Source organism: Prionailurus viverrinus, chromosome F1, assembly GCF_022837055.1.
Source record: "Prionailurus viverrinus isolate Anna chromosome F1, UM_Priviv_1.0, whole genome shotgun sequence".
Lineage (NCBI taxonomy): Eukaryota > Metazoa > Chordata > Mammalia > Carnivora > Felidae > Prionailurus > Prionailurus viverrinus.
The window spans coordinates 63,353,863-63,380,675 of NC_062577.1; the positions used below are offsets into that span (position 1 = coordinate 63,353,863).

A 26,813-nucleotide genomic window follows, 5' to 3' on the forward strand; every position below is an offset into this window, starting at 1 on the left:
GTTTTGTGAAAATGCAGGATGTATGTTTCCTGCCACCTGATCGGTTCTTTTGGAGTCCGCAGTCTCACCAGATTTGTGAACCACCCCACTCCTCTTTCCGCCAGAAACACCCACAAGGCAAATTCACACCTTCACCTCTGAGGTTGAGGTTAGAAGAGTTAAACATCAGTGATGCTTTAAAAACTGCATCTGATGATGCCAGCCATCTGGCTGGCATTCTTCCTAAGGGGGTAAAGTCCCAGGTCACTGGGGAACCTCCCCCGTTGCCTCGCCATAGAGGAGAGCATGCATTTCCCTAAGTCTGGCTCTCTCCTGCTCAGCATTTGCCCATGTATTTCTTGTCTGAACTATTTTCTTCATTTCTCTAACTAACTGCTACTGTGCCTGGAAAGTTCTGGAGCTTCCTCCTCTGAGAAGCCTCTCAGTCACCCTGGTCTGAGAAACGAGGGATTCTGTGTCTCCCTCTCTCACTGCCCCTCCCCTCTCACTCTCAAAAAGAAATACACATTTAAAAAAATTTAATGAAAAAAAGAGTAACAAAATGCGGCCTTTAAATAAATTTAAAAACACAATAAAGAGAAATGAAGTGTTGAGTTGGGCTTGGCGGTCACCTCCACTCAGTTTCTTCTCCTTCCCTTCCCCACCCCAGCCTCCCATGGAACGGAGAAACCATTCGAGCCTGGCCGAGTTCGTGTTCCTTGGTTTCCCCAAAGTGGGACATGTCAGGGGCTGGCTTTTTGCCCTGTTGCTGTTGGCATATCTGTTCACTTTCTGTGGCAACTTGCTCACCTTCTTGGCCATACGACTGAACGCAGCCCTGCACACACCCATGTACCATTTTGTCAGTATACTCTCCTTATTGGAACTGTGGTATACAGCCACCACCATCCCCAACATGCTAGCCAATCTTCTCCGTGAGAAGAAGACCATTTCTTTTGCCGGATGCCTCCTTCAGACCTACTTCTTCCACTCTCTAGGGGCCTCTGAATGCTACCTTCTTACAGCCATGGCCTATGACCGATACCTGGCCATCTGCCGGCCCCTCCACTACCCTGCAGTTATGACCCCGACACTCTGTGGCAAGTTGGCTGCTGGTTGTTGGACTTGTGGCTTCCTGTGTCCCATTTCTGAAGTCATCCTGGTCTCCCAGCTCCCCTTTTGTGGCTATAATGAAATTCAACACATCTTCTGTGACTTTCCACCTCTGCTGAGCCTGGCCTGCAAGGACACATCCACGAATGTCCTTGTGGACTTTGCTATCAATGCCTTTATCATTCTTATCACCTTCCTCTTTATTATGGTTTCTTATGGAAGAATCATCAGTGCTGTACTGAAGATAAAAACAGCCGAAGGAAGAAAGAAGGCCTTCTCTACCTGTGCCTCACATCTCACTGTGGTTCTCATCTTTTTTGGGAGTATCATTTTCATGTATGTGCGCCTAAAGAAGAGCTATTCCCTGACCCTTGACCGCACGCTTGCTGTAGTCTACTCTGTACTAACACCACTCGTCAACCCAATTATCTACAGTCTTCGTAACAAGGAACTCATTAAGGCCATCAAGAGGACCATCTGCCAGAAGTCAGGAAGGGCTCACCATTGACTCTCTACCAAGGTCCTTCTTCCATTTTAGGGTTGGCCTCAGAAACGTTCTATGTACCTTGGTCCTGGCCTTGAATAATCTTCCCATTATCGCACATGCTATGGATCCCATCTCCTCTTGCCTTCTCAAAGTATGTTTTTCTTTTATTTCCTACGTCTTTATGTTTTCCATTTTTCACTTGATCAGTGCTTTCAGCATTTAAGAATACTTTAGAATCTTCCTTGTTAGAAACAAGCACACATATTTCCCTGGGCACACATTCCCAGCCAGCTACAGGTCTATTTCTTATGCTCTCATTTCCAATTAAATTTCTCAACGTGATTAATGACACAGTCTACCTCGTCTTCACTCCCTACACATTTTGCAACCCACTGCCATCTGGCTTTGGCTCAGAGCTTTCAAAAAATGTTTTTTTGTCAAGCTCATTAATGACCTCCATGCTGCCTTATCCGTTAGACTCGTCTTGTCTTTCCTCTTATATATTTTTATTTATTTATTCATTTTAAATTTCAATCCAAATTAGTTAGCATATAGTGTGATAATGATTTCAGGAATAGAATTTAGTGACTCATCACTTACATATAACACCCAGTGCTCATCCCAACAAGGGCTGGCCCATTTAACCCATCCCACCACCCAACGCCCCTCCAGCAACCCTTGGTTTGTTCTCTGTATTTAGGAGTCTCTTGTGGTTTGTCTCCCTCTCTGTTATCTTATTTTTGCTTCCCTTCCCCTATGTTCATCTGTTTTGTTTCATAAATTCCATATATAAGTGAAATCGTATGATATTCATCTTTCTTGAGCTCTTGATATACATGACCAGTTCTTTTTAAAAAAAGTTGGTCTCTTCGCTTTGATTGCATCATTATCTCTTGATTTTCTCCTTCTTTATTGAATCCATCTTTCTGTCTTTTTTTTGTCCTATCTTACTTGATGCTTCCTCAAGCATCAAGTAAGATAGGAAAGCCTTATGGCTTTCGATTTCATACCTATGCCAGAACTCTTTGAATTCTTCAAATGCATTAAGACTTGAATGGCTCTGAGAATTCGCACCGATTTCCCACCAGACCTTCATTTGGTTCAATTCTTCTCATTGTGTGAGTTTCTGTTCAAATGTCACTTTCAAGTGACATTAACTTCTAGAGGACTTCTTGAACGCCCACCTAATGTATGTTACTCATTTTTTTCTCTTTTGAATTATGTTTGCTTTCTTTAAAATGTGTTCTACAACTTATATGTGTATATGTAGTTAGATAGGTATAGATATTGGTATTATATAGATATTATATGTCATTCTTTCCTACAAGTCCATAAACTGCATTTGGTCTGAAATCATGTCAGTTTTGTTACTCACCGTATGTCCAGAATTTAACGAGTGTTTAAACGTGCTGAGTATCAATAAAAATGCCAAGAATGAAAACTGTAATCAATCTTACCTACTCCTATCACTCACACATTTTGATCCCTACTTTGATCACTACTGGAACCCACTCTTTTCTAGAATGCTTTGATCCGCACCAGTTGAACTCACCCGTGTTTCCTACACAACCAGCCTCAACTTGTCTGTAACCATGTAACACTTTGCCATCTAACACTTTTTGGCTAATAACTGACAACTAACCCTTATTAACCACTAACTGTGTGCTGCTCTCAGTGATTTTTCTGGATCTCTATTTCTTTATTCACAAACGGTGGTGGGTGAGTAAGCCAGCATTAGGTGACGTTCCCTGCTAACATGATACAGTTCTAAGACCCCATTTAACCCTTTACCTTCTTAGATGTTCTTTGGGGGGCCTGGAATTCCAAGGCTAGTAATTTATCCAAACATAAGAGTTTTTTTCTGAGTCACAAATTTCCCAGAATCTTTTAAGATTCCTCATACATTTATTACATTTTCTAGGTGTTCAAACAATTACCTCAAATATAAGACCTTTCTTAGCCATGCAGATTAATTGAACATTGAAACTATTTTTCTTATGTATAGCATATGGATATGAAGTTATAAAAATTCTCTCCCTCTCTCTCTCTCTCTCTCTCTATATATATATATATATATATAGTATGCAAACATATAAACACACATATATATGTAACTTTCAAAACTCCTTGGAACAAAGAGGGAAGAAATCATGATCCTCATTTATAGATGAGACTGCTTTAGTATTTCTTTACCTATATTTTAATGCCTCACCTTTCTTATTTCTGTATCCATTTTTCTCTATATATTATTGTGTATTGCAACTATTACTTCTCTATATGGTCCTTAGACATGTATGGGGAGCGGGAAGCTTTCACTCTATCCCTTCCTACTTCCTACTTGTGAGAAAGCCATCATCTTCCTTTCTCATCCAGCTCCTCCACGCTTACGTTAAATATAGCAGAACCAAAATTTCCATGGAAAACAGAAAGCAAAGCACTCAGAAATGATAGAAGAGAACATTCTCCTTTCTTCTGGCCTGTTTCCTAGTTTGTTTTACACCCACTCTGATTTTTTTTTTTTGTTGTTCTGCTACACTCGAGTAAATTATGACCCACGTGCAGCTACTGTTTTTGGAACCACAACCTTTGTATTACATGGAATCTACAACTTGGCAAAGAAATGAAAACGTGCAAGCTAGATGGTAGACCACCGATATTCAAAGGCATTGAAATTTACATGCAGAGAACCGTGCAGGACATAAGTGTGCCACGCCGTGAACTTCCACAGGTTAATAAACTTTTATGTAAGGGACATTCAGAACAGAACTTTGGAGACATCTCCAAAATTTCCCCCACGCTCCTTTACATCCGACCCAACTCCTCTCCTGCCCCAGGACATCTAACCCGACATCTAACACTGAAGGTGGATTTTACATGTTCTGGTATTTTATAGAAATTGGTTCTGATCATTTCCAGCCTTTTGTTTCTGCTTTCTTTCACTCAGCATCATGTTTACGTGATTCACCTCTACTGTCTTATTTTGCTGTAAGTTCTTTTACTTTTTCGGCTGCTATAGAATACACCTCAATTTGATGCTAGTTATTTGCCTTAAGCTTTTTCTTGTGCTCTTACGTTTCTTTGTGTGGTTTGAAATTTCTATCTAGTATTGTTTTCCTTCTGCGTGAAGAGTTTTCTTTAAATTTCGTGTAATGCATGCCTACGGACAGTAATTTCTTTCACTCTTTTCCTGAAAATGTCTTTATTTCACCTCTTTAAAAATGTTTATTTTTTTTATTGTGCTATAGCCTGCATGCCATACGGTTCACCTATTAAACTGTGCAAGTCACGTCGGGGTCACGGCTCTCCGTTTGGGGCGCCTGGGTGGCGCAGTCGGTTGAGCGTCCGACTTCAGCCAGGTCACGATCTCGCGGTCCGTGAGTTTGAGCCCCGCGTCGGGCTCTGGGCTGATGGCTCAGAGCCTGGAGCCTGTTTCTGATTCTGTGTCTCCCTCTCTCTCTCTGCCCCTCCCCTGTTCATGCTCTGTCTCTCTTTGTCCCAAAAATAAATAAACGTTGAAAAAAAAAAATAAACTGTGCAACTCAGTGATTTTTAGTGTATTTTCAGACTTGCGCAACAATCATAGCAATCTAATTGTAGAATATTTGCCTCACCCTATCCTCCCCCGGCCCCCCTACCCCAGGCATTTGCCTATTCTGGCCATTGCGCAGCAATGGAATCATATGATATGTGTTCTTATTTCAATCAGCTTCTGTCACTTAGCGTAATGTTTTCAGAGTTCATGCATGCTGTAACATAGATTTTAATCCAGCCACATCGATACTTAAGTTAAATGCTAACATACATTTAATGCTAAATAATCTTCCGTTGTGTGGATATACCATATTCTATTTGTCCATCCATCATTTGATGGACATTTAGATCATTCCCACTTTTTGACTATTGTGGACAGTGCTTCTGTGTACGAGTTCTACTTCCGTTCTCTTGGGTAGACGTGCCTAGAAGTGGAATGACCGGGTCATATGGTGGCGGCAGGTTTAAATTTTTGAGAAACTGTTCAACTGCTTTCCAAGGTGACAGCACCATTTTACATTCTCACAGCGGTACCGAGGGTCCTAATTTTTATATCCTCACCCCCACTTGTTACTGTCTGTCTTTTGCTCATGGTCATCTCAGTGAGTGTCATATGAGGCAAGTTGTGGCCTCTCCCTATGAAATACAGGAAATCAAACCCTCCACTGAGCAGCCAATGCCACATAAATAGCCGGAAGAACAACTGAGATTTAAATCCAATATTCCGAAGCAAGGCTTTTTTCCGGGCAAGGTAACAGGAGAGTAGAGGGGTGGTTCCCGTGTGCAAGCAAAGATAAAGCCACTGCAGGTAGGAACAAAGGGCAGGATCAAGGGTCTGCTTCGAGTGTTGTGTCCTCAGCCCATCTCTGCCCTCACTCAGGGTCCAAGAAGCCAGTCACATTTTAGAAAGACACTGTTATGATTGGAAGGTATGTGCTTTCTCGCAGGTCCCACAAGAGAAAGAGGTTCTCGCAGGACCCTGTTTGCCACCCAACCCCCCACCCCAATGACTGTATTGTGTTGAAGAAAATCATCTCCCTGAGAGATGTTCTATCTCAAGCTGGGCGGGTAGTTCCTATTACTGAGGTGAACTCACAGGTGATGAAGGACCACTGTTAGTGAACTTCCTGTGTCTCAGTTCCCTCCCTGAGAGTGCACTTTGAAAACCCCAGGAGGGCTGCTCCGAAGGCCCAGGGGCTTCTGTCTCTATGAGGACCTATCAAGGACACGGTCACGAGAGAGGAGTCCCTCATGCTGGGACGGACTCCCGTGGGCCCCATCAAAGTGTTTGACTCCCTTCCAGCCCCAGGAGTGCCCCATGTGACCATAAATGAGAGGGGAAGAAGTGAGCAGAGAGCTTTCTTCCAGCTCCAGACTCTGAGCCATGACTGGACTGCCCGTGGCAAGACATGTAGAGTGCTCCCCACCATTGGGCTCTGGGTAAGGATGCTCTCGCTCAGGCACATTTGCCCCCAGGTCCTTTTCTGGTTGGGGCACTGGGAAGAAACTGAGGGAATTCAGAAATAAGGAGAAGTATCGGATAATTAGGGTCCACAGACATATCATTCAGAACACGAAACCTATTTAAAATAAAACATACACAGATATTCTGCCTTCCTAATGCTGTCATTCAGTCTGCGCACAGAATGAGCAAATAGGGCTCTTTTAAAAGTAGCATGATCCTGCGCAAGCCATCTCCCTTGTCTGGGTCCCAGTTTCCTCTCTTGCGCCATGAAGACGCAGAATGAGATCATCTAAAATGGAATCCCCTCCTGACCCAGCGCTTTGGCCCTATGCGTAAATAATTAGATACTATGGAGAATGCAATGGTGAGAACTAGAGCATAGAATGAAAAAGATTTGTTCTAAAGGCATTTTGGAGTAAGAGGAACACAGTGTGTTTGAAAAGGACCCTGCTAATTCATACATGAGATGCATGTGTTAGGTTTCATGAGAGATCTAATTCCAATATCAGGAGACCGAAGGGAGGAGATGAGTAGTTGTGAGCTAAGGGTCTGGACAAATCACCCTGGCTGCCATCGATTCTTTCATTTCCCACCACAACTGAGACATCGGTCGCTGGGCCAAATCCTCCAGGAGGCGGGGCGTAAAGTGAGACATCTTTAATTTCAAAATCCTCACAGAAAGTTGCTTTGGAATAAAATAATGAATGGAAAACACTGCAGCATTTGACAGGGTATAGTTGGAGGCAAAGTGAGGAAGGACTACTGGGAATTCAGCAGGGGAGATTGGTGGGGGAGACTGGTGTTCACCATAGATGCTCAAGGAAAGACAGTGGTGGACTTGAACCCCCAAATGGTTAGATGTCTACAGACTGACTTGGGAAGAAGTGTGGTCTTGGGGGGATGCATTGCAAACAAAAAGATTAAAACGAAGTACAGGGACCCATTTGGCAAACGGTGAAATTTCTGTGATGATGGTGAAAACAGTGTCTAAAGCATGAATCTGGACCAGAACGACAGGGATTTTCCATAAGCAGAACTAGGGATAATGGGTGGATCTCAGACTTCAGGTCACTGGAAGGACTCAGTTTACAGACTGAAGTTCTTTGACAACAGACAGAATTGTCTTATGGGGCAAGAAACTTCAGCCTCCTTATTATTCTTTTTTTGTGGTAGTGTTAAAAGATCTTTTATTTTTATGAATTGATGGGAATGTATGATACAGTTAAGATATTTTTCATGATCCACAATTTCTGACAACTGATGAATGGATAAAGAAATTGTGGTTGATATATACAATGGAATACTACTTGGCAGTGAGAAAGAATGAAATCTGGCCTTTTGTAGCAACATGGATGGAACTGGAGAGTGTGATGCTAAGTGAAATAAGTCAGACAGAGAAAGACAGATACCATATGTTTTCACTCTTATGTGGATCCTGAGAAACTTAACAGAAGACCATGGGGGAGGGGAAGGAAAAAAAAAGTTAGAGAAGCAGAGAGCCAAAGCATAAGAGACTCTTAAAAACTGAGAATAAACTGAGGGTTGATGGCAGGTGGGAGGGAGGGGAAAGTAGGTGATGAGCACTGAGGAGGGCACCCGTTGGGATGACTACTGGGTGTTGCATGGAAACCAATTTGACAATAAATTTCATATTAAAAAAAGATATTTTTCATGATCCAATGAAACCCAAGATTATGGGAGTTCCAAAGAGAATTGGTATTTCCTCAAGTTTCTTCCAACACTGACTCAATATCTCTCAGTTTTGGAAACTGAATTAAAACAGTAATTAGAAATATTAAAAGAAAATTAAATAATAATTTAAAAAAGACAATGTAAGGGGAAACCATCAGTTTTTTTTGTTTTGTTTTGTGTGTGTGTGTGTGTGTGTGTTTGCTATATTGGGTGGGGTGTGAGGGAGAGAGATGAGTAGCCAGAATCTCTGTGAATTGTGACCTGCGGAGTTAAGCAGGTGTGGGGAACTAGTTTCAGGGAGAAATAATGCTTGACCTGGTTATGCTGACTTTGATTTCCCAGGTGGAGTATCCAGGGAGTGAATGTCAGAAGGACATCAGCGAGCAGAGAAACAAGGTCCTTTATCTCTAGGGGATACGTTCCAAGATCCCGAGTGATGCCTGAAACAACAAATAGTCCTAAATCCTATATATGCTATGTTTTTTCCAATACATACATACCTATGATAAAGTTTAATTTATAAATAGAATTAAATTTGTAATTAACAAACAATAAGAGTTACCAACAACAGTAATAAAACAATTATGACAATATGTGGTAATAACAGTGATGTGCATGTGGCTTTTCTCTCTCTCAAAATATCTTACCATACTGTACTCACCCTTCTTGTGATGATGTGAGATGACAAAATGCCTAGGTGATGAGATGGAGGAGGTGAATGATGTAGGCGTTGTGACACAGCATTAGTCTACTAGTGGCCTTCTGATGATAGGTCAGAAGGAGGACTGTCTGCTTTCAGACAGCAGTTGACCACAGGTAACTGAAACTGTGGAAAGGCAAACCGTGGATAAGGGGGACTATTCTGTAGCTTGAGACCAAGTCTTTGGAGTCATGTGGAAACCTTACCCTCTGAGGAAGGAAAGGGCAAGACGTTGCCTTCCATTATTCAACCTTGAGGCCAGCCCCCAAATATCTGGAAGTTTAGCTAAGGTCACTAACAATTCATCTTGAGTGTGGTTGGGAGGCCAGAGATGGAGCAGAAACTTTATATTTATACTTGGAAGGGAAGGAATGTAAAAAGCCTAGAATAAATATGATCTGAGTTGGATAGAAATGTTGGAATAATGTTTTATAGGAGACACATCTGCGCCTAAGATTTGAAGGAGGTAAAGGCAGAATTGAACAATGGGCAGGTATGGATTTGAAGCAAAGAAAACTAAGGCAAAGGGGAAATCTCTAATATTAAGATGGTTACTAGGGCTTTGCTGAAGCAAGATCACTCAGAAGGATCCTACCCGGAAATGGTCTTCTGACATCTTAGTAGAGAAACATCCTATCTTTGGAATGAGAAAGTTTTGGCACAAGAAGACGGCATGTTGCCTGGGTTTAGAAGATGGTGCAGCCAGGAGCAAGCAGGGTAAATAACGTAGGTTTGGATGGGATGAGAGGGAGAAGTGAAAAGCAGCTTGGAGAACAGAGGAGGAGACTGGATGCGTTTGTAACACTTTGCCTTTGAGCAAGTGTTCCTTTCTGCCTAGAATACCTTTCTTGTGTTTTTTTCCACCTGGCAGTTCTGACCCTTTACTTCAAATAAAAGTGATGTCTTCTGATGTGCCTTGGTGGCTCTGTTGCTTGGGCATCCAACTCTTAATTTTGGCTCAGGTCGTGATCTCATGGTTGATGAGATTGAGCCCTGCATCAGCATGGAGCCTGTTTAAGTTTCTCTCTCCCCTCCCCACCTCAATAAATAAACAAACTTAAAAAATGATGTCTTCTGTGAGGTAGTCCTGATCTCCACTTCCAGCCCAGGGCTCATTCATGGCTCCTCCTGCATATGCAAATAAGCAGTTAGCTACCTTACCCCATTTGCTTATTCATGTAACAAATATTTCTTGATTCATTCATTATCGTGGTCCAGACCCAACTGTAGGCACCTGAGATTCATCAGTGAGCAAAACAGAAAATCAGAAAATCTCCCTGCCCTGGTGGAGCTTGTGTTGTCATAGGAGAGAGAAACCACAAATAGTTGAGATGACAAGTAAGCTCATTTGTATCGTTAGGACACGTAAGTACCGTGGAAAGGATTAAATGGGGAGTACAGAAAGGTGGTGCTAGGACAGGACCTGGGCATGGGGAAGGAGGCAGATTCCAGTTCTATTTAGGGCAGCTCAGGCAGGGCTGCTGGGGAGGGCAGATCTGTACCAAGGCTTGGAACAAATGAAAAAGCTACCCAAGGGGCGCCTGGGTGGCGCAGCCGGTTAAGCGTCCGACTGCAGCCAGGTCACGATCTCGCAGTCTGTGAGTTCGAGCCCCGCGTCAGGCTCTGGGCTGATGGCTCAGAGCCTGGAGCCTGTTTCCGATTCTGTGTCTCCCTCTCTCTCTGCCCCTCCCCTGTTCATGCTCTGTCTCTCTCTGTCCCAAAAATAAATAAAAAAAAAAAAAAAAAAAGAAAAAGCTACCCAAGGGGAGATTTGGCAGAAAATGGCTCGAGGAAGAGAAAGCTACAACAAAGACTATAAGCCGTCAGGTCACTGAAGAGGTTTGAGCAGGGAAGGCAGGGCCTGACTTGAAATGGAAAGGACAGATGTGGCTGCAGTGTCGAGGACAGGCTACAGATGGACTAACACAAGTAGGATCTGTTAGGAGACCGTTACAGTGATGGAGGTGAGCGAGGTCATGGCTCGAACACAGTGAAAACTAGCTCCTGGATTTGGCAGAAATACAGAAGCAACGACAACTGTGAGAATTTGGGTCCATGAGCTGCAAGACTGTGACGGTCCATGTGGGAGAGGCGAGGCCTAGTAGGGGAGACCGTGTTGGCTGGGGAGTCTATTTAGAAAGCTGTCTAAACATCTGTGGTGTTTTGAGTCATGACATTGGATGGCATCGACCAAGGAGTGAGTTTACAGAGAAAGGAAAAAAGGAGAATCGACACTGACCACTGTGAATTAGGAAGGTAGGTCAGGGAGAAAGAACTAGCAAAGGAGGTAAGGAGGGACCAGTCAAGTAGGAAGAAGCCGAATGATGGCACTCTGATAGGAAGATGTAGCCCTGAGAACCAATGAAGCGAGTGTGTCAAAGGGCAGGACAGGGACCTCTGTCAAGGCTGGAGGATAGCCTGGGCAAGCTAAGGAATGGGAACTGGATGTGGTAAATGTGAGATAATTCGTGTGTGTGAAGAGGGGTGGTCTGATGGAGTGGTAGGTGGTGAAGGTCTGACTGGAAAGGTTTAAGAGAAAACCAACCATTAGGAATGAGAGTGGAGGCAGATCTTTGGGGGGGGGTGTTGTTGCAGGAACAGGGGAGGAAACGGACCAGTGGCTCTGGGATAAGTGAGTCAAGAGAAGGAATTTGGGGGGCTTGTCTTTTACTTGTTTAACAAGTGACAACAGGAACATGTTTCTGTGATGATGGAGTGTTCCAATACAGAGCTGGTTGGCAATGAGTGGCCTTCTCTATTTTCTCTGGTAGGATATTAGTTGCCTAGCTTCACTTACTGTTTTAGCTCCCGTTCTAGGAACAATACCTCCAATACAGAAAATGTTCAATAAATTTTTGTCACATGGACCTCTCAGTACAAGTTAAATATTTGCCATCTAAAAAGCAGTAAACCAGAAGAACATATTCCAGGTTGGTGGAGGAGGAAAGCGGAAGGAAGGACCAACAAAGTGGCCACAGCTGGGAATAGAAATGCAAAGACATAGATTTGTCTCCTTGTTTTCTGTGGCTCTTATATTAACTCAAACCCCCTTGCCTTGACTGAGATTCACCCCCGAGTCCGAGACAGGTGAAACCCTGACCTACCTGCTCCTGGAAGATGCTGCCAGACCCGAGTCTCCATGAGGAAATGAGAGGGAGCTGAGGGTGAAAGGGCTGATGCTTTGGTATCCAGAAAGTTGAGGAAGAAAATAAACTGAAATTACAAATCAAAATATATAACGGAAATGATGTAATCTTGGTCCAGTATACTACCGATATTTTATCAGTATAAATGACAAGGAATATAGGTAAATAATAAGATAAACCTTGGATGAGGAATACTGAAGTTTCCAAAACCTGTATAGTTTCCATTAAGCAAGATAGCCGGGTTACACAATGGATTATGGAGGCCAAAAAATGGGCTGTGACACCAGAGACAGACTTAGAGTCTGATTATAAGAGCAGATACTCTGAAGGAAGCTGCTGATAATGGTAAGGGCTAGAAAGGGATCCAAACTCTGGCCTCTTAACATATTTGCTGGGAGCCCTTTACTCTGGAGGTGGCAGAGGGGAGATAAAGTCCTTTGACGGATCTTGTTCTTAAGATTTCTGTGGTTCAACTTTCTTCCTCATCCCTCCATGCCCCACAGTCTAGGAATATGAATGGTGAGACATGGATGCTGGGAATTGGAGCCAGGTAACAGAGTTCGTCATCTTGGGCTTTCCCCATCTCCAGGGTATCCAGGCTTACCTCTTCGTCTTGTTACTTCTAATTTATGTCACCACCGTACTGGGAAACCTGCTGGTATTCCTAGTGGTCCGCCTGGACTCCCAGCTCCACACACCCATGTACCACTTTGTCAGCATCCTCTCCCTGCTGGAGCTTGGCTACACGGCTGCCACCGTCCCCAAGATGCTGTCGAACCTGCTCAGGGAGGAGAAGACCATTTCTTTCTCCGGATGCCTCCTGCAAATCTACTTCTTTCACTCTCTTGGGGCCACTGAGTGCTATCTCCTCACAGCTATGGCTTATGACAGGTATTTAGCCATCTGCCGGCCCCTCCACTACTCCACCCTCATGAGCCCAGCACGCTGCGCCAAGATCGCCGTTGGCTGTTGGTTGGGAGGTCTGGCTGGGCCGGTGGCTGAGATTTCCCTGGTGTCCCATCTCCCTTTCTGTGGCCCCAATCGCATTCAGCACATCTTTTGTGATTTCCCACCCGTGCTGAGCTTGGCTTGTACTGACACATCTATCAACGTCCTAGTGGACTTTGCTATCAACTCCTGCAAGATCCTGGCCACCTTCCTGTTGATCCTCAGCTCCTATGTCCAGATCGTCCACACGGTGCTCAGGATTCCTTCGGTTGCAGGCAAGACCAAGGCCTTCTCCACCTGTGCCTCCCACCTGACCGTGGTTCTCATCTTCTATGGGAGCATCCTCTTTATGTATGTGCGGCTGAAGAGTAGCTACTCACTGGACTACGACCGCGCCCTGGCTGTGATCTACTCGGTGCTCACACCTTTCCTCAACCCCTTCGTCTATAGCTTGCGCAACAAGGACATTAAGGAGGCCGTGAGGAGGCAGTTGAAGAGGTCAGGGATACTTATTGAAGTGAAGGTGGGGAAGGCAGGCCAAGGGAGAAGACGAGGTACGGTGACCCAGGGGGTCACCAGTCACCGCAGATGAGAAGTCAAGCGTTGAGTGCTTTTCTACGTGGGATACAGAACTGGGGCAAGTGTTGCCTGGCTCTCAGCGTCTACATAACGGCCACACTGGAGCCACACACGGCCAGAGACCAGAGATTAGAATGTGGTTTTCAAATCTCAGATGTTTGTATACCATACATAGGAATTTCGTCACATCTGGGCCTTACCTACTCTACGTCAATATACAGTAAATTTGATAAATATTTAATGTAAATACATTTACTCATATTCTAAACAATAATATTGAATAATATTGAGATACATTTTAGAACAAAAAATAACCGTTTTTTTTTTCGTGTACCATTTACACTTAAATGGTATTGCATGTATACCATTTGTTTGTGTATTGAAATGGAAAACACCGGTATAGTAGAGGACAGCATGTTTTTGACTGTATACGTGCGGGTTTAAATCCTAATTCATTCAGTTACTTTGATGACATGATCTTTAGTGAGTAACTCAAACTCTCTGAGTCTTAATTTCACCATTTGTTAAAAATATTTTTTGAAGGTTATTTTGCGAGTTAGTGATAAGGTCTGTATACCACGGGTAAAGTGTCTGGGATACAACTGATAACTATATATATATATATATATATATGGACACCTGAGTGTCTTAGTTGGTTGAGAGTCCAACTTCGGCTCAGGTCATGATCTCACAGTTTGTGAGTTCAAGCCCCACATCAGGTTTGCTGCTGTCAGGGCAGACCCTGCTTTGGATCCTCTCTCCCCCTCTCTCTGCCCCTTCCCCATTCATGCTCTCTCTCTTTCAAAAAGAATATATATATATATATATATATATATATATATATACACACACACACACACACGTATGTATATGTATATATGTGTGTATACATATAAATGTGTGTGTGTATCTGCCCCAAACCTCTCATCATTACTCTGAGCCTTAGAACAATACCCAGGAAAATGTCATTAAGCAAAAGTACTTCCCAGATACTTTTCCCCAAAGGACAGGAATCAGGGAGCCAGCGGGCGTACTTGAGAAGTCAGCTAGCTGACTGCACTTGGGTTCTGCCCGGTTGTGCATGTCAGTCTTGGTGGCCTTGACATCCATTCACAGGGAGAGTGTAGGAGTCTAACCACTAGCAAGAAATACGATTACTTTTTACATTGGACATCTTCTTTATTCTGTTTCAAGCTACTTATGTCCTTAAACATATGAGAATATGTGAAAAATAATCCTATAGCTTAATGTATGACATATATGGTGATTGAATTTATTAGCTGGTGTTAGAGGTAATCATGCATCTGAATGTCTACTGTGAATAGAAAGTCAAGTATTGACTATTAGAAAACTTGCAGTTTTATAGAACTTTCTATGAAAATCCCAAAGTTGTTATTCGTACTATCTGAAAGGTACCCATCCAACCACCCATCTTTTCCATTCAGCTCTTTATTTAGCTCTGACTACATACATCACGTGTCTGTTAAGGCCACAGAAGGATGAACAAAACAGATACTGTCCAGTTCCTGCACTTAGGCTGGTTGGAAAGAGTTGAGAATATAAATATTAAAATTACAATTGATTTATACTTAGTTACTGTTAGTTAATTAAAATTGTGGTAATTAGTGATAAATACCCCTACACCCTCTTCTCGAGGAGGTTACAATGAAGATGCAAACTGAGAGATAGACCCGAATCAGCCATTGCATCAAAGCAATGATTGTACCTGTATTGAGACCCAGGTGGAGGGAACACCTTGCCGACCCTACAGAGAAAATCAGTCAGGGATTCTGATTAAGAAAACAAATCCTCAGCCTCCCGGCTTGGTGCTTCTAGTGGTTAAAAGGTCCAGGATAGGACAGGGAAAGGAGAAAAGATGAAAATGACAGTTGAACGAGTTGATAACTGGGTTCTCGGTCTGGAAACAAGCAGACGGTGGCAGCCCCAGGACGTTGGCACCCGAGGACTTGTAGGGGCAGTTGTGAAAGGGGGTCTCACCTTCAAGAAAGTGAAGGACAACTCATAGAATAGGAAAAATTACTTGCAAACCATGTGTCTGATAAGGGACTTGTTTCTAGCATGTATGAAGCACTCTTGCAGCTCAATAACAAAAAGGCAAATAACACAATTGAAAAATGAACAAAGGGTCTGAGTAGCAGTACCCTCACACACGGCTTGTGGGAACAGAAAGTGACATAAGCCCTTTGGAAAACAGCCTGGGATTTCCTCCAAAGATGAAACAGAGAGTTGTCACAGGACCCAGCAATTCCAATCCTGGGTGTATATCCAAAGGAAACGACAATATACGTCCACACAGAAATTTGTACATGAATATTTACGGCAGTATTATTTCTAGTGGCCAAAACAAAAAGACCATCCAGATGTCTATCGACAGAGAAATGAATGAACTAAACGTGTACGTATCTAAGCAACGGAATATCTTCATACATAACAAACAATGCAGTCTCCATACACACCGCGGCCTGGAGGAATCTTGCAAGTTTTATTCTACGTGAAAGAATCCAGACACAACAAAGGCCTCATACTCTGTGATATCATTCACGTAAAATACCCAGAATAGAGAAATCTAGAAAACCCCAATTAGATTAGTGGCAGAAATGTGTGCTGGGGGGCAACTGGCCAGGGAGCGGTGATAGTTAGAAAATACAGAGTTTCTTTTTGAGGTGTTTAAACCTTCCTAAAGTTTATTGTAGTGATGGTTTTGCAACATCCGTGAATACGTTAAAAGCCATTTAGTTTTACACCAAAATGAGTGAATTGTCTGGTTTGTAAATTGTATCTCAATAAACCTGTTTTAAAAAATGGGGCTGAAGTTAAACTCACCTGATGAATATTTGCTTTAAAACCGACTGAGGTGCACTGTTTGGAGTTTTCTGGGATGCTCTGGGCTTAACAGGTGAATGAACACAGTCTCACCAGAACACAGCCAACCTGTCCAGCAGCTTGTTGACAGGATGGACTTCATTCTAGATGTCTCCACAGGGCAGAAGCCTTTAAACATGATCTTTAGACTTAGGGAGACAGAGAGAGAGAGAGAGAGAGAGAGATGATGTGTGGAAAGGGGAAGGGGTAGAGAGTGAGTGAACATGAGAGAACTATTCTAAATTAAAAGAGACAACAACCAAAGTAACGTGAATCTTGGTTCAAATAAACCAAACGTGAAAGGACGTTTATGGGGCAGGTGAAGACACTTGACTATGGACTAGATATCAGGTGATACTGAGAAATTGTTGAATTTTTAGAATGAGGCAATGGTATGGTGATTAGTGAAGAAAATGTGTTTGGGGGAAATGTAAACATCTTCGGAATTTATTTTATTTTTTAAATTTTATTTTTTATTTTTTAAAATTTACATCCAAATTAGTTAGCATATAGTGAAACAATGATTTCAGGAGTAGATTCCTTAATGCCCCTGACCCATTTAGGCCACCCCCCCTCCCACAACCTCTCCAGCAACACTGTTTGTTCTCCATATTCAAGAGTCTCTTCTGTTTTGTCCCCCTCCCTGTTTTTATATTATTTTTGTTTCCCTTCCCTTATGTCCATCTATTTCAGCTCTTAAAGTCCTCATATGAGTGAAGTCATATGATTTTTTTCTTTCTCTGACTGACTTGTTTCGCTTAGCATAATACCATCTAGTTCCATCCACGTAGTTGCAAATGGCAAGATTTCATTCTTTTTGATTGCCGAGTAATACTCCATTGTGTGTGTGTGTGTGTGTGTGTGTGTGTGTGTGTGTGTGTATCACATCTTCTTTATCCATTCATCCATCCATGGACATTTGGGCTCTTTCCATCCTTTGGCTATTGTCGATAGGGCTGCTATAAACATGGGGGTGCATGCGTCCCTTCGAAACAGCACACCTGTATCCCATGGATAAATGCCTAGCAGTGCAATTGCTGGGTCGTAGGAAAGTTCTACTTTTAGTTTTTTGAGGAACCTCCATACTGTTTTCCAGAGTGGCTGCACCAGCTTGCATTTCCACCAGCAGTGCAAAGGAGATCTTCTTTCTCCACATCCTCGCCAACATCTGTTGTTGCCTGAGTTGTTAATGTTAGCCATTCTGACAAGTGTAAGGTGGTATCTGTTTGTGGTTTTGATTTGTATTTCCCTGATAATGAGTGATGTTGAGCATTTTTTCATGTGTCGGTTGGCCATCTGAATGTCTTCCTTGGAGAAGTGTCTATTCATGTCTTTCGCCCATTTCTTCCCTGGATTATTTCTTTTTGGGTGTTGAGTTTGAAACGTTCTTTATAGATATTGGCTACTAACCCTTTATCTGATATGTCATTTGCAAGTATCTTCTCCTGTTGTGTCGGTTGCCTTTTAGTTTTGCTGATTGTTTCCTTCGCTGTGCAGAAGCTTTTTATCTTGATGAGGTCCCAGTAGTTCATTTTTGCTTTTGTTTCCCTTGCCTCCAGAGATGTGTTGAGTAAGAAGTTGCTGCGGCCGAAGTCAGAGAGGTTTTTGCCTGCTTTCTCCTCTAGTATTTTGATGGCTTCCTGTCTTACATTGAGGTCTTTCATCCATTTTGAGTTTATTTTTGTGACTGGTGTAAGAAAGTGGTCCAGGTTCATTCTTCTGCATGTCGCTGTCCTGTTTTCTCAGCACCACTTGCTGAAGAGACTGTCTTTATTCAATTGGATATTCTTTCCTGCTTTGTCAAAGATTAGTTGGCCATACATTTGTGGGTGCATTTCTGGGCTCTCTATTCTGTTCCGTTGATCTGAGTGTCTGTTCTTGTGCCAGTACCATATGGTCTTGATGATTACAGCTTTGCAGTATAGCTTGAAGTCTGGGATTGTGATGCCTCCTGCTTTGGTTTTCTTTTTCAAGATTGCTTTGGCTATTCAGGGTCTCTTCTGGTTCCATATAAATTTTAGGATTATTTGTTCTAGCTCTGTGAAGAATGCTGGTGTTACTTTGATAGGGATTGCATTGAATATGTAGATTGCTTTGGGTAGTACCAACATTTTAACAATATTTGCTCTTCCTATCCAGGAGCATGGAATCTTTTTCCATTTTTTTGTGTCTTCTTCAATTTCTTTCATAAGCTGTCTATAGTTTTCAGTGTATAGATTTGTCACCTTTTGGTTAGATTTATTCCTAGGTATTTTATGGCTTTTTGTGCAACTGTAAATCGGATCGATTCTTTGATTTCTCTTTCTGTCACTTCATTGTTGGTGCATAGGAATGCAACTGATTTCTGTGCATTGATTTTATATCCTGCAATTTTGCTGAATTCATGAGTCAATTCTAGCAGTTTTTTCGTGGAATCTTTTGGGTTTTCCATATAGAGTATCATGTCATCTGCGAAGAGTGAAAGTTTTACTTCCTCCTGGCTGATTTGGATGCCTTTTATTTCTTTGTGTTGTCTGATTACAGAGGCTAAGACTTCCAATACTATGTTGAATAACAGTGGCAAGAGTTATTCATCCCTGTCTTGTTCCTGACCTTAGGGGGAAAGCTCTCAGTTTTTCTCTATTGTGGATGATATTAGCGTTGGGTCGTTCATATGTGGCTTTTATGATCTCGAGGTAGGCTCCTTCTTTCCCTACTTTCTTGAGGGTTTTTATCAACACAGGATGCTGTATTTTGTCAAATGCTTTCTCTGCATCTATCGAGAGGATCATATGGTTCTTGTCCTTTCTTTTATTGACGTGATGAATCATGTTTATTGTTTTGCAGATATTGAACGAGCCCTGCATCCCAGGTATAAATCCCACTTGGTCGTGGTGAATAATTTTTTTAATGTATTGTTGGATCCAGTTGGCTGATATCTTGTTGAGGATTTTTGCATCCATGTCCATCAGGGAAACTGGTCTATGGTTCTTTTTAGTGGGGTCTCTGTCTGGTTTTGGAATCAAGGTAATGCTGGCTTCAAGAAAGAGTTTGGAAGTTTTCCTTCCATTTCTATTTTTTGGAGCAGCTTCAAGAGAATAGGTGTTAAATGTTCCTTAAATGTTTGGTAGAATTCCCCTGGGAAGCCATCTGGCCCTGGACTCTTGCCTCCCCTGGAATTTATTTTAAAATATTTTTAAAAAGGGGCGCCTGGGTGGCTCAGGCAGTTAAGCGGCCGGCTCTTGAATGTGGCTCAGGTCATGACCTTGTGGTTCGTGGGGTTAAGCCCTGCGTTGGGCTCTGCGCTGACAGCTTAGAGCCTGCTTGGGATTCTCTGTCTCCCTCTCTCTCTGCCCCTCCCACTCATGTGTGCTCTCTCTCTCTCTCAAAATAAAGAAATAAACACTGGTGCACCTCTTGGCTCAGTCGGTTAAGCGTCTGACTTCAGCTCAGGTCATGATCTTGCAGTTTGTGAGTTCGAGCCCCGCTTTGGGCTCTGTGCTGACAGCTCTCAGAGCCTGGAGCCTGCTTTGGATTATGTGTCTCCCTCGCTCTCTGCCTCTCCCCTGCTCATGGTCTGTCTCTCAATAATAAATAAACGTTAAAAAAATAAAAATTAAAAAAGAAATAAAACTTTAAAAATATAATAAAATAAATTATTAAAAAAATAGACGAAGTGGAAATGACAAAATATTTTGTATGATTAAACTTTGAAATCTATGGGTTTAATATTTTCTACACTTTCATTAATGTTTACAAATATTGCATAATAAAACTTTAAAAAACAAAGAAATAGAATAATCATTAAAAGAAGACTATCCGTGTTTTCAAACTAGCAGAGAAAAAAGTTTGTAGGGAAAAATATAGAAAATTTTATCCATCCAGTTAGAAAAGGAAAGGAAGAAAAACAAATTGGAAATGAATGAAAAAAACAGGAAACACAAGTATTTTGGGAGAAACATTTTCGAGCCTATTTAAATCACAAAACATGTAAATGGCTAAGTGTACTTATTATAATACAAAGACTCTCATAAGAGGTCTTTTTAATTAAGCTATTTGCTGCTTATAAGAGATCTGTCTAAACATACAGACATGCAAAGTATGGAAAGAAAGAGAAAATGTTTGGCATAGCAGTATAATAACAAAATAGAATCTATGAGAAAGAAGTATTAGCAGCAATATAGAGGGAAACTCTAAAATATTATAAGGAAAATTTCATTCCAGACATAACATTCTTACCTGGTTGCATTTAACAACATAGCTTCGAAGCATGTAAAAAGCTGACAAAAATAGGGGAAGACACTAACACTTGCTGACATTTTTCTGAATAATTATTATTATAATTATTATTTGTCAAGCAAATAATAAGTGAGGATATGGAAAAATCAAACTTACACTTAAATATGCATATTATATCATATAAATATATACCACATTATATGTAATTAAGCTTTAGTTGCATATTACATAAATTTCATACATAAAAATAATATACAAGTTATATACATGTTACATATAAAGTTATATACATATATATATATGTTCCATGTGTATGTGTGTATATACATAAATCGATAGCTAGATCATATATATTAAACTTAAAGAGGAAACACATACATATGAAGTATTTATCAAGTTCATACAACTCATAAAGAAATTCTCTGTTGATGGGGCACCTGGGTGGCTCAGTCGGTTAAGCGGCCGACTTCGGCTCAGGTCCTGATCTCGCGGTCTGTGAGTTTGAGCCCCGCATCGGGCTCTGTGCTGACTGCTCGGAGCCTGGAGCCTGTTTCAGCTTCTGTGTCTCCCTCTCTCTCTGACCCTCCCCCGTTCATGCTCTGTCTCTCCCTGTCTCAAAAATAAATAAACGTTAAAAAGAAATTCTCTGCTGAAATATAGATGCCTTAATGACTACTTTCTCCAAACATATGATTTTAGGTGGACGAGGGGGAGGGGAAGAGACTATTTAAGGGAGAGAAAAACAACAAAATAACTGTTTCCATGATTATTTTACTTTTTACTTTACCCAACATGGGAGTTGATTATCCAAAGATATAAGACACATGGAAGGCAGTCTAGTGTAGCAAAACAAACAATTAAAAACATTTATTTTTAAAAAGGAAAAATATACATGAATGGAGGGATATCACTGGTTAAACTGACCCAAACCAAGGGTTTGCAAGGCCAGCACATGTGTCTTAGACAGGCTTGCTTCTTTGTTCCCTGGTGTTTTCAGTCCCTGTTTGAGGGGAGGAAATTTCAACTGGGATGAGAATCTCCTGTCCTAGACCCAGAGGAGCAGTGTTTCAGCCCATGCCCTGAGAACGTCTGACTCTTGTGTGAAGGGATTTAGTTATAAGACTGATCATTTCCAGTTCCAAAATAAAAAGAACCATGGCTTATGAAAGACAATAAATTTCCAACGCGGGGAAGCATCACATGTCCTAAACAGGACTCTGTCATCCGCATGTGCAAAGTGCTCTTTTGTTCTGTGCCAAAAATCATACAGCCATTGCAATTCTGGGCCCTGTGACACCTACTTTGTGAAATAGAGGTGATCCAGCCTCTGCTACTGAGATCCCGGAAAGCAAAAAGGAAAGACTGAATGGCATCCCCTGGAGGGATACAACACGAGGGCCCTGGAAGGGATTTTCAGCTCAGGACGATAGTAAGAGTAACAAAAGCATTAAATAATAACCAATATTTGACGAATATTATAGCCACTGTGCTCAGCATTTTATACACCTTGTGGCCTTTGATCTTTAAAGTCCTCAAAGCTCCTAAATGACAGATAGGGACACCGAGGCTCAGGACACCTTTGTTAGTTCTCCAAGTTGTACCGTTGGAAAAAGTACAAAAGCCAGGTTCATGTTTAGACAGTATGACCTCAGAGCCCTCCGTCTTGGTGACCACCTTCAATTCAGTCCAGTAAGGAGGGGTTATCTGATAACTACCTAACTTGGTAGGAGACTGTCTTGACAGAGTGTTCAAATGGAGCCTAGATTACCTTTTTTTCAGATATGCTGAGGAGGAGTTCCTGCTCCTCTATCCAGAGATAGCTGGATGTCTCCCAAGGCAGCTTCAAGTTCAGAACAAGTGGGGAAAATATTCTCTAAAACTGATGAACTTAAAAAGCAAGGCTGTAATTATGCATAAGAGATGCTCCCATACTGGACCGGGTCTGGGACTAGGAAGCGGTCAAGGAAACAAAGCAATTGAGAACATGGAATTATTAGCTTAGCCTGGATCCTTTGGCTCCTGCCTCCCCACAGATGATAGACCCTCCCTCCCATATTTCTTCTCCTTTTGCTGCCTTGGGCAGATGTGGGGACCGTCTGTCATCACCATCAAGGCTCTTCTCTTTGTTGCCTTTGCCCTTACATCTACCTCTTACATCTACCTTTGCATCCATCTGGCTGTCCTGTCAGCCAGCCCGGCATGTCGATCAGTGGGTCCACAAGTCAAGAACAAAGTTCGGCTAGTAGACAGGCAGTCGGCAGAACCCTGTGCTGAAGTGTGGTGTTCAGAAGGAAATCTTCTCCTTGTGGTCTGTGGGCCTTTCATCCAAACATCTTGTTTGTGTGGGGCGAACAGGAAACCACAGAAAAGCAGAAAGACAGAAAGCGAGTCATGTCAAAACCAGGGCTCACAGTGGTCCTGAAACCAGTGGTAGCAACAGCAGCATGAGGGATCTTTCTTGAACATTCCAGCAAGTTGGAGTAACGTGGAGAAATAGGGAACAACAGTGGCAAAAAAAGAATCACTCCCGAGCCTTGATCGCAAAGGTTGGGATGTTCTTGTGAAAAGAAAAAATCAATGCACAGAGTTGAGAGAGGAAAGGACCCAAAGGGGTGTGCATTCAAAGAGAGTTGGAACACAAATAGCACATTTTGGAAGGTCTGAAGGAAATAAAATAAAATGGCTGGGAGCAATGAAGGCACAGGGACCACCGCATCTCATGCCAAGAAAGCTGGCAAATTGGATGGCTAGTGGCATTCTTATTAAGAGCAGCTAATGAATTATTAGGCTCTGAGGCCTCCAAGGCCAAGCTGCTGGTGTGACGGTCACTAAGTGAATCCACTGCCCCCGACACAGTCTCTGAAATAGAATTGCCAGGCAAATAGTTGTTAAGAAATCAATCTTGAAATCTGGAGAAGCAAACCCTCTAGCACGTCCTGTATACTAATTAGTGATCACACTGCTTCACCGAAAGGCCACATTTCCTCCGGATTTCTTCCTGGGCTTAGCGATCTGTCTTGGGAGGCAAACTGTATGAAAGGGACCCAGAGCACGGTGATCGGCCCTCGCTGCGGGCGCTCGAGTCATTGGGTTTCTGTCCTGATTTCCTCATCATTAACCCGGGACACCCAGACCAGTTACTGAAATTCTGTGCTTCACTTTTCTCCTTTGGAAAACTCAGGGTTGATATTGCTTCTACAGGATTGTCGTGAGGATAAAAGGGACAGTACATGCAAGGTACTTACCGCAAGCTCAGATGTTATTAAAACACGTTAGCTCTTCTAAATACCAAAGGGCCCCAGGGCTGGAGGCGATCTTAGCGATCATCTCATGCAGCTGCTTTCAACCCCAACCCGCCCTCAGAATTTTTGGGTCAGCTCTTCAGAAATGCAGATGCATGGGCTTCACTTTCAGATTTGCTAAATCCTAAATTCCAATGATCCATTGGTTTGGGAAACCGCTGATCTGATCCAACCAAAGTCTTTACAGATGCAGTACTGTTTAGTGGCAGAATAAGGTGTAAAATCTGGTCTGAACGATAGTGTTTCTGGGAGGCCACTGTGACCAGAGTGAGGGCTGGACGCTCATGGAGAGCAGAGTCAATGACTCCTATGACTCATTGGAGACTTGTAGGTTTCCTGAAACTTTGGGGGAAAGTAATTTCATTTCTTGAACACCAAATGGATCAAACGGATCCAAACCAAGCATTTACTAGGGACGTAGCACAAAGTAGAGCCCTGAGGTCAAGACCCGCTCTGTCACTAAGTACCTATGTGACGTCAGGCAAGTCAGTAAATTTCTCTAAGCTTCTGTTCCAACACGTAAATAATGGTGATTTCTGACCTAATTACTTTAGGACTTTTTAAATTTAAAGAGGATTCATACATGTGAAGGTATTTCAAATGGGAAATTGCTAGAGAAGTAGACTATTGCCACAATTTATTAAAAAAAAATTTTAACATTTATTTGTTGCTGAGGGACAGAGAGAGTCAGAGCACGAGCAACAGAGGGGCAGGGAGAGAGGGAGACACAGAATCTGAAGCAGGCTCCAGCTCTGAGCTGTCAGCACAGAGCCCGATGAGGGGCTCGAACCTGAGATCATGACCTGAGCTGAAGTCGATGCTTAACGCACTGAGCCACCCAGGGGTCCCACCCCTATTCATTTTTATGTCACTCCAACGAGCCTTGAATTCCATCGTGGCTGGTGTATGTGATCAGTGCACTGATGTCGAATCGAGTTTGTGGGTTAAATAAGCTGAAAATGGAGACGATTTTAGTGTCGGGAAATGGTTTATTAATGTGGGGTGCTGAGCATCAGGAGGATTCACGAATGGAGAGAGGGCTGGGGGCAAGTTGATGGTGGCAATTTTCAGAACCACAGAGTCTTTCATGTCTCTTCTGTCCTGCTGTCTGGCCTCATCTGCATGTGGGGCCACAGAGGAGAAGGCCAGGAGCCCAGCTGGAGGGGCGAAGAGGAAGCTAGCCTGTGCTGTGGTGCCTCAGAGTCTATTTGGGCTGCCTCGGAGACCACAAACACGGCAGGGGCACGGATGCGAACAGGCTGTGACATCGCCACCAATGCCCTGGACACAGCAGTCTTCTGTTCTTGTTTGTAATAACAGAGTGAGCAGTTGTGCCAATAGAAACAGAGCATACTCACGAACAAGTCAAGATCTATCTATCTTGATCTATCTATCAGCCTCTAGATCTATCCCCGACCCCACTAGCCCTCCTCCGACGGCAGAAAAGCCTTCCAATAGCATCTTTCATGTCCTTGTTTCTGAGGCTGTAAATAATGGGGTTCAGGAAGGGGGCAAGGATGACAAAAGTGATAGCAATTGCTGTGTCCCAAAATACGGAGTAGGTGGCTGAGAATCGCAGGTACATGATGGCGACACTGCCGAAAAACAGCAAGAACACAGCCAGGTGGGCGGCACAGGTAGAAAAGGCCTTGCGGCGGCCCTCGGCCGAGGGCATCCCCAGAATCACCACGATGATCCGGATGTAGGATAGGGCGATGGCCAGGAAGGAGGCCACAATCTCCCCTGCATGGATGGCGTCCACAATGACTGCCAGGGACGTGTCCGTGCAGGCCAAGCTCAGCACGGGCGTAAAGTCGCAGAATATCTGCCGGATCTGGTTGGAGCCACAGAAAGGCAGGGTGGCAATCCACACGATCTCGGGAAGCACAAGGAGGAAGCCACAGACGCAGGACCCAGCGGCCAGCTGGGTGCACAGCCTGGGAGTCATGATGGTCGCATACCGGAGAGGCCTGCAGATGGCGACGTACCTGTCAATGGCCATGGCCGTCAGGACGCAGCCTTCTGTGATGCCCAGGGAGTGGAAGAAATACATCTGTAGGAGGCAGCCAGCCACAGAGATGGTCTTGTGCTCACTGATCAGGCTGGAGAGCATCTTGGGGATGGTGGTCGTGGTGTACCAGATCTCCAGGAAAGAGAGGACGCTGATGAAGAAATACATGGGGGTGTGCAGGGCCCTGTCCAGCCGGACGACGATGAATATCATTAGGTTCCCAGTTACGATAAATCCGTAGGTGAGAAGCAGAAGAACGAAGAAGAGGACGCCACCTTCAGGCAGATGTGGGAACACAGAGAAGAGGAACTCAGTCACCGTAGTCAAATTCCCACTGGTCACCAACTCCGTCATCTGCCAGCGGAAGAGAAGAGACAGAGAAACTCCTGAAATTGGCGTGGCGATCACACACCGGAAACAGCTCCGCTCCTTTCCATGATCAAGTTACCTAAGTTGACTCTGGGACCGTAGACACGATAGTTAGAAATATCTCTCAGCTGTAGAGATCTCTAACCTGCTAGAAATATCTGTAATCTTGGCTTTGGGACCCCTCAGTGCACCTTTAAAAAATTTTTTTTGCAACGTTTCTTTATTTTTGAGGGAGAGATGGACAAAGTGCGAGTCGGGGAGGGGCAGAGAGAGGGAGACACGGAATCCGAAGCAGGTTCCAGGCTCCGAGCTGTCAGCACAGAGCCCGACGCGGGGCTCGAACTCATGAACCACGAGATCATGACCTGAGCCGAAGTCGGACGCTCAACC

General features: G+C 43.2%; 3 protein-coding genes across 3 annotated transcripts; 2 read left to right on the top strand and 1 right to left on the bottom strand.

Moving 5' to 3' along the window:
• Window positions 1-655: 655 nt before the first annotated feature.
• Window positions 656-1,600, top strand: LOC125155729 (olfactory receptor 6N2). The gene has a single exon (XM_047841284.1). It carries the CDS (start codon window positions 656-658, stop codon window positions 1,598-1,600), a length of 945 nt encoding a protein of 314 aa, XP_047697240.1.
• An 11,039-nt stretch (window positions 1,601-12,639) lies between these two features.
• On the top strand, window positions 12,640-13,653 carry LOC125155755 (olfactory receptor 6N1). The gene has a single exon (XM_047841347.1). The coding sequence runs from the start codon at window positions 12,640-12,642 to the stop codon at window positions 13,651-13,653; it is 1,014 nt and encodes a 337-aa protein (XP_047697303.1).
• An 11,394-nt stretch (window positions 13,654-25,047) lies between these two features.
• LOC125155475 (olfactory receptor 6K6) lies at window positions 25,048-26,423 on the bottom strand. The gene has a single exon (XM_047840836.1). The coding sequence runs from the start codon at window positions 26,406-26,408 to the stop codon at window positions 25,437-25,439; it is 972 nt and encodes a 323-aa protein (XP_047696792.1). The 5' UTR covers window positions 26,409-26,423; the 3' UTR covers window positions 25,048-25,436.
• Between the last annotated feature and the right edge of the window lie 390 nt (window positions 26,424-26,813).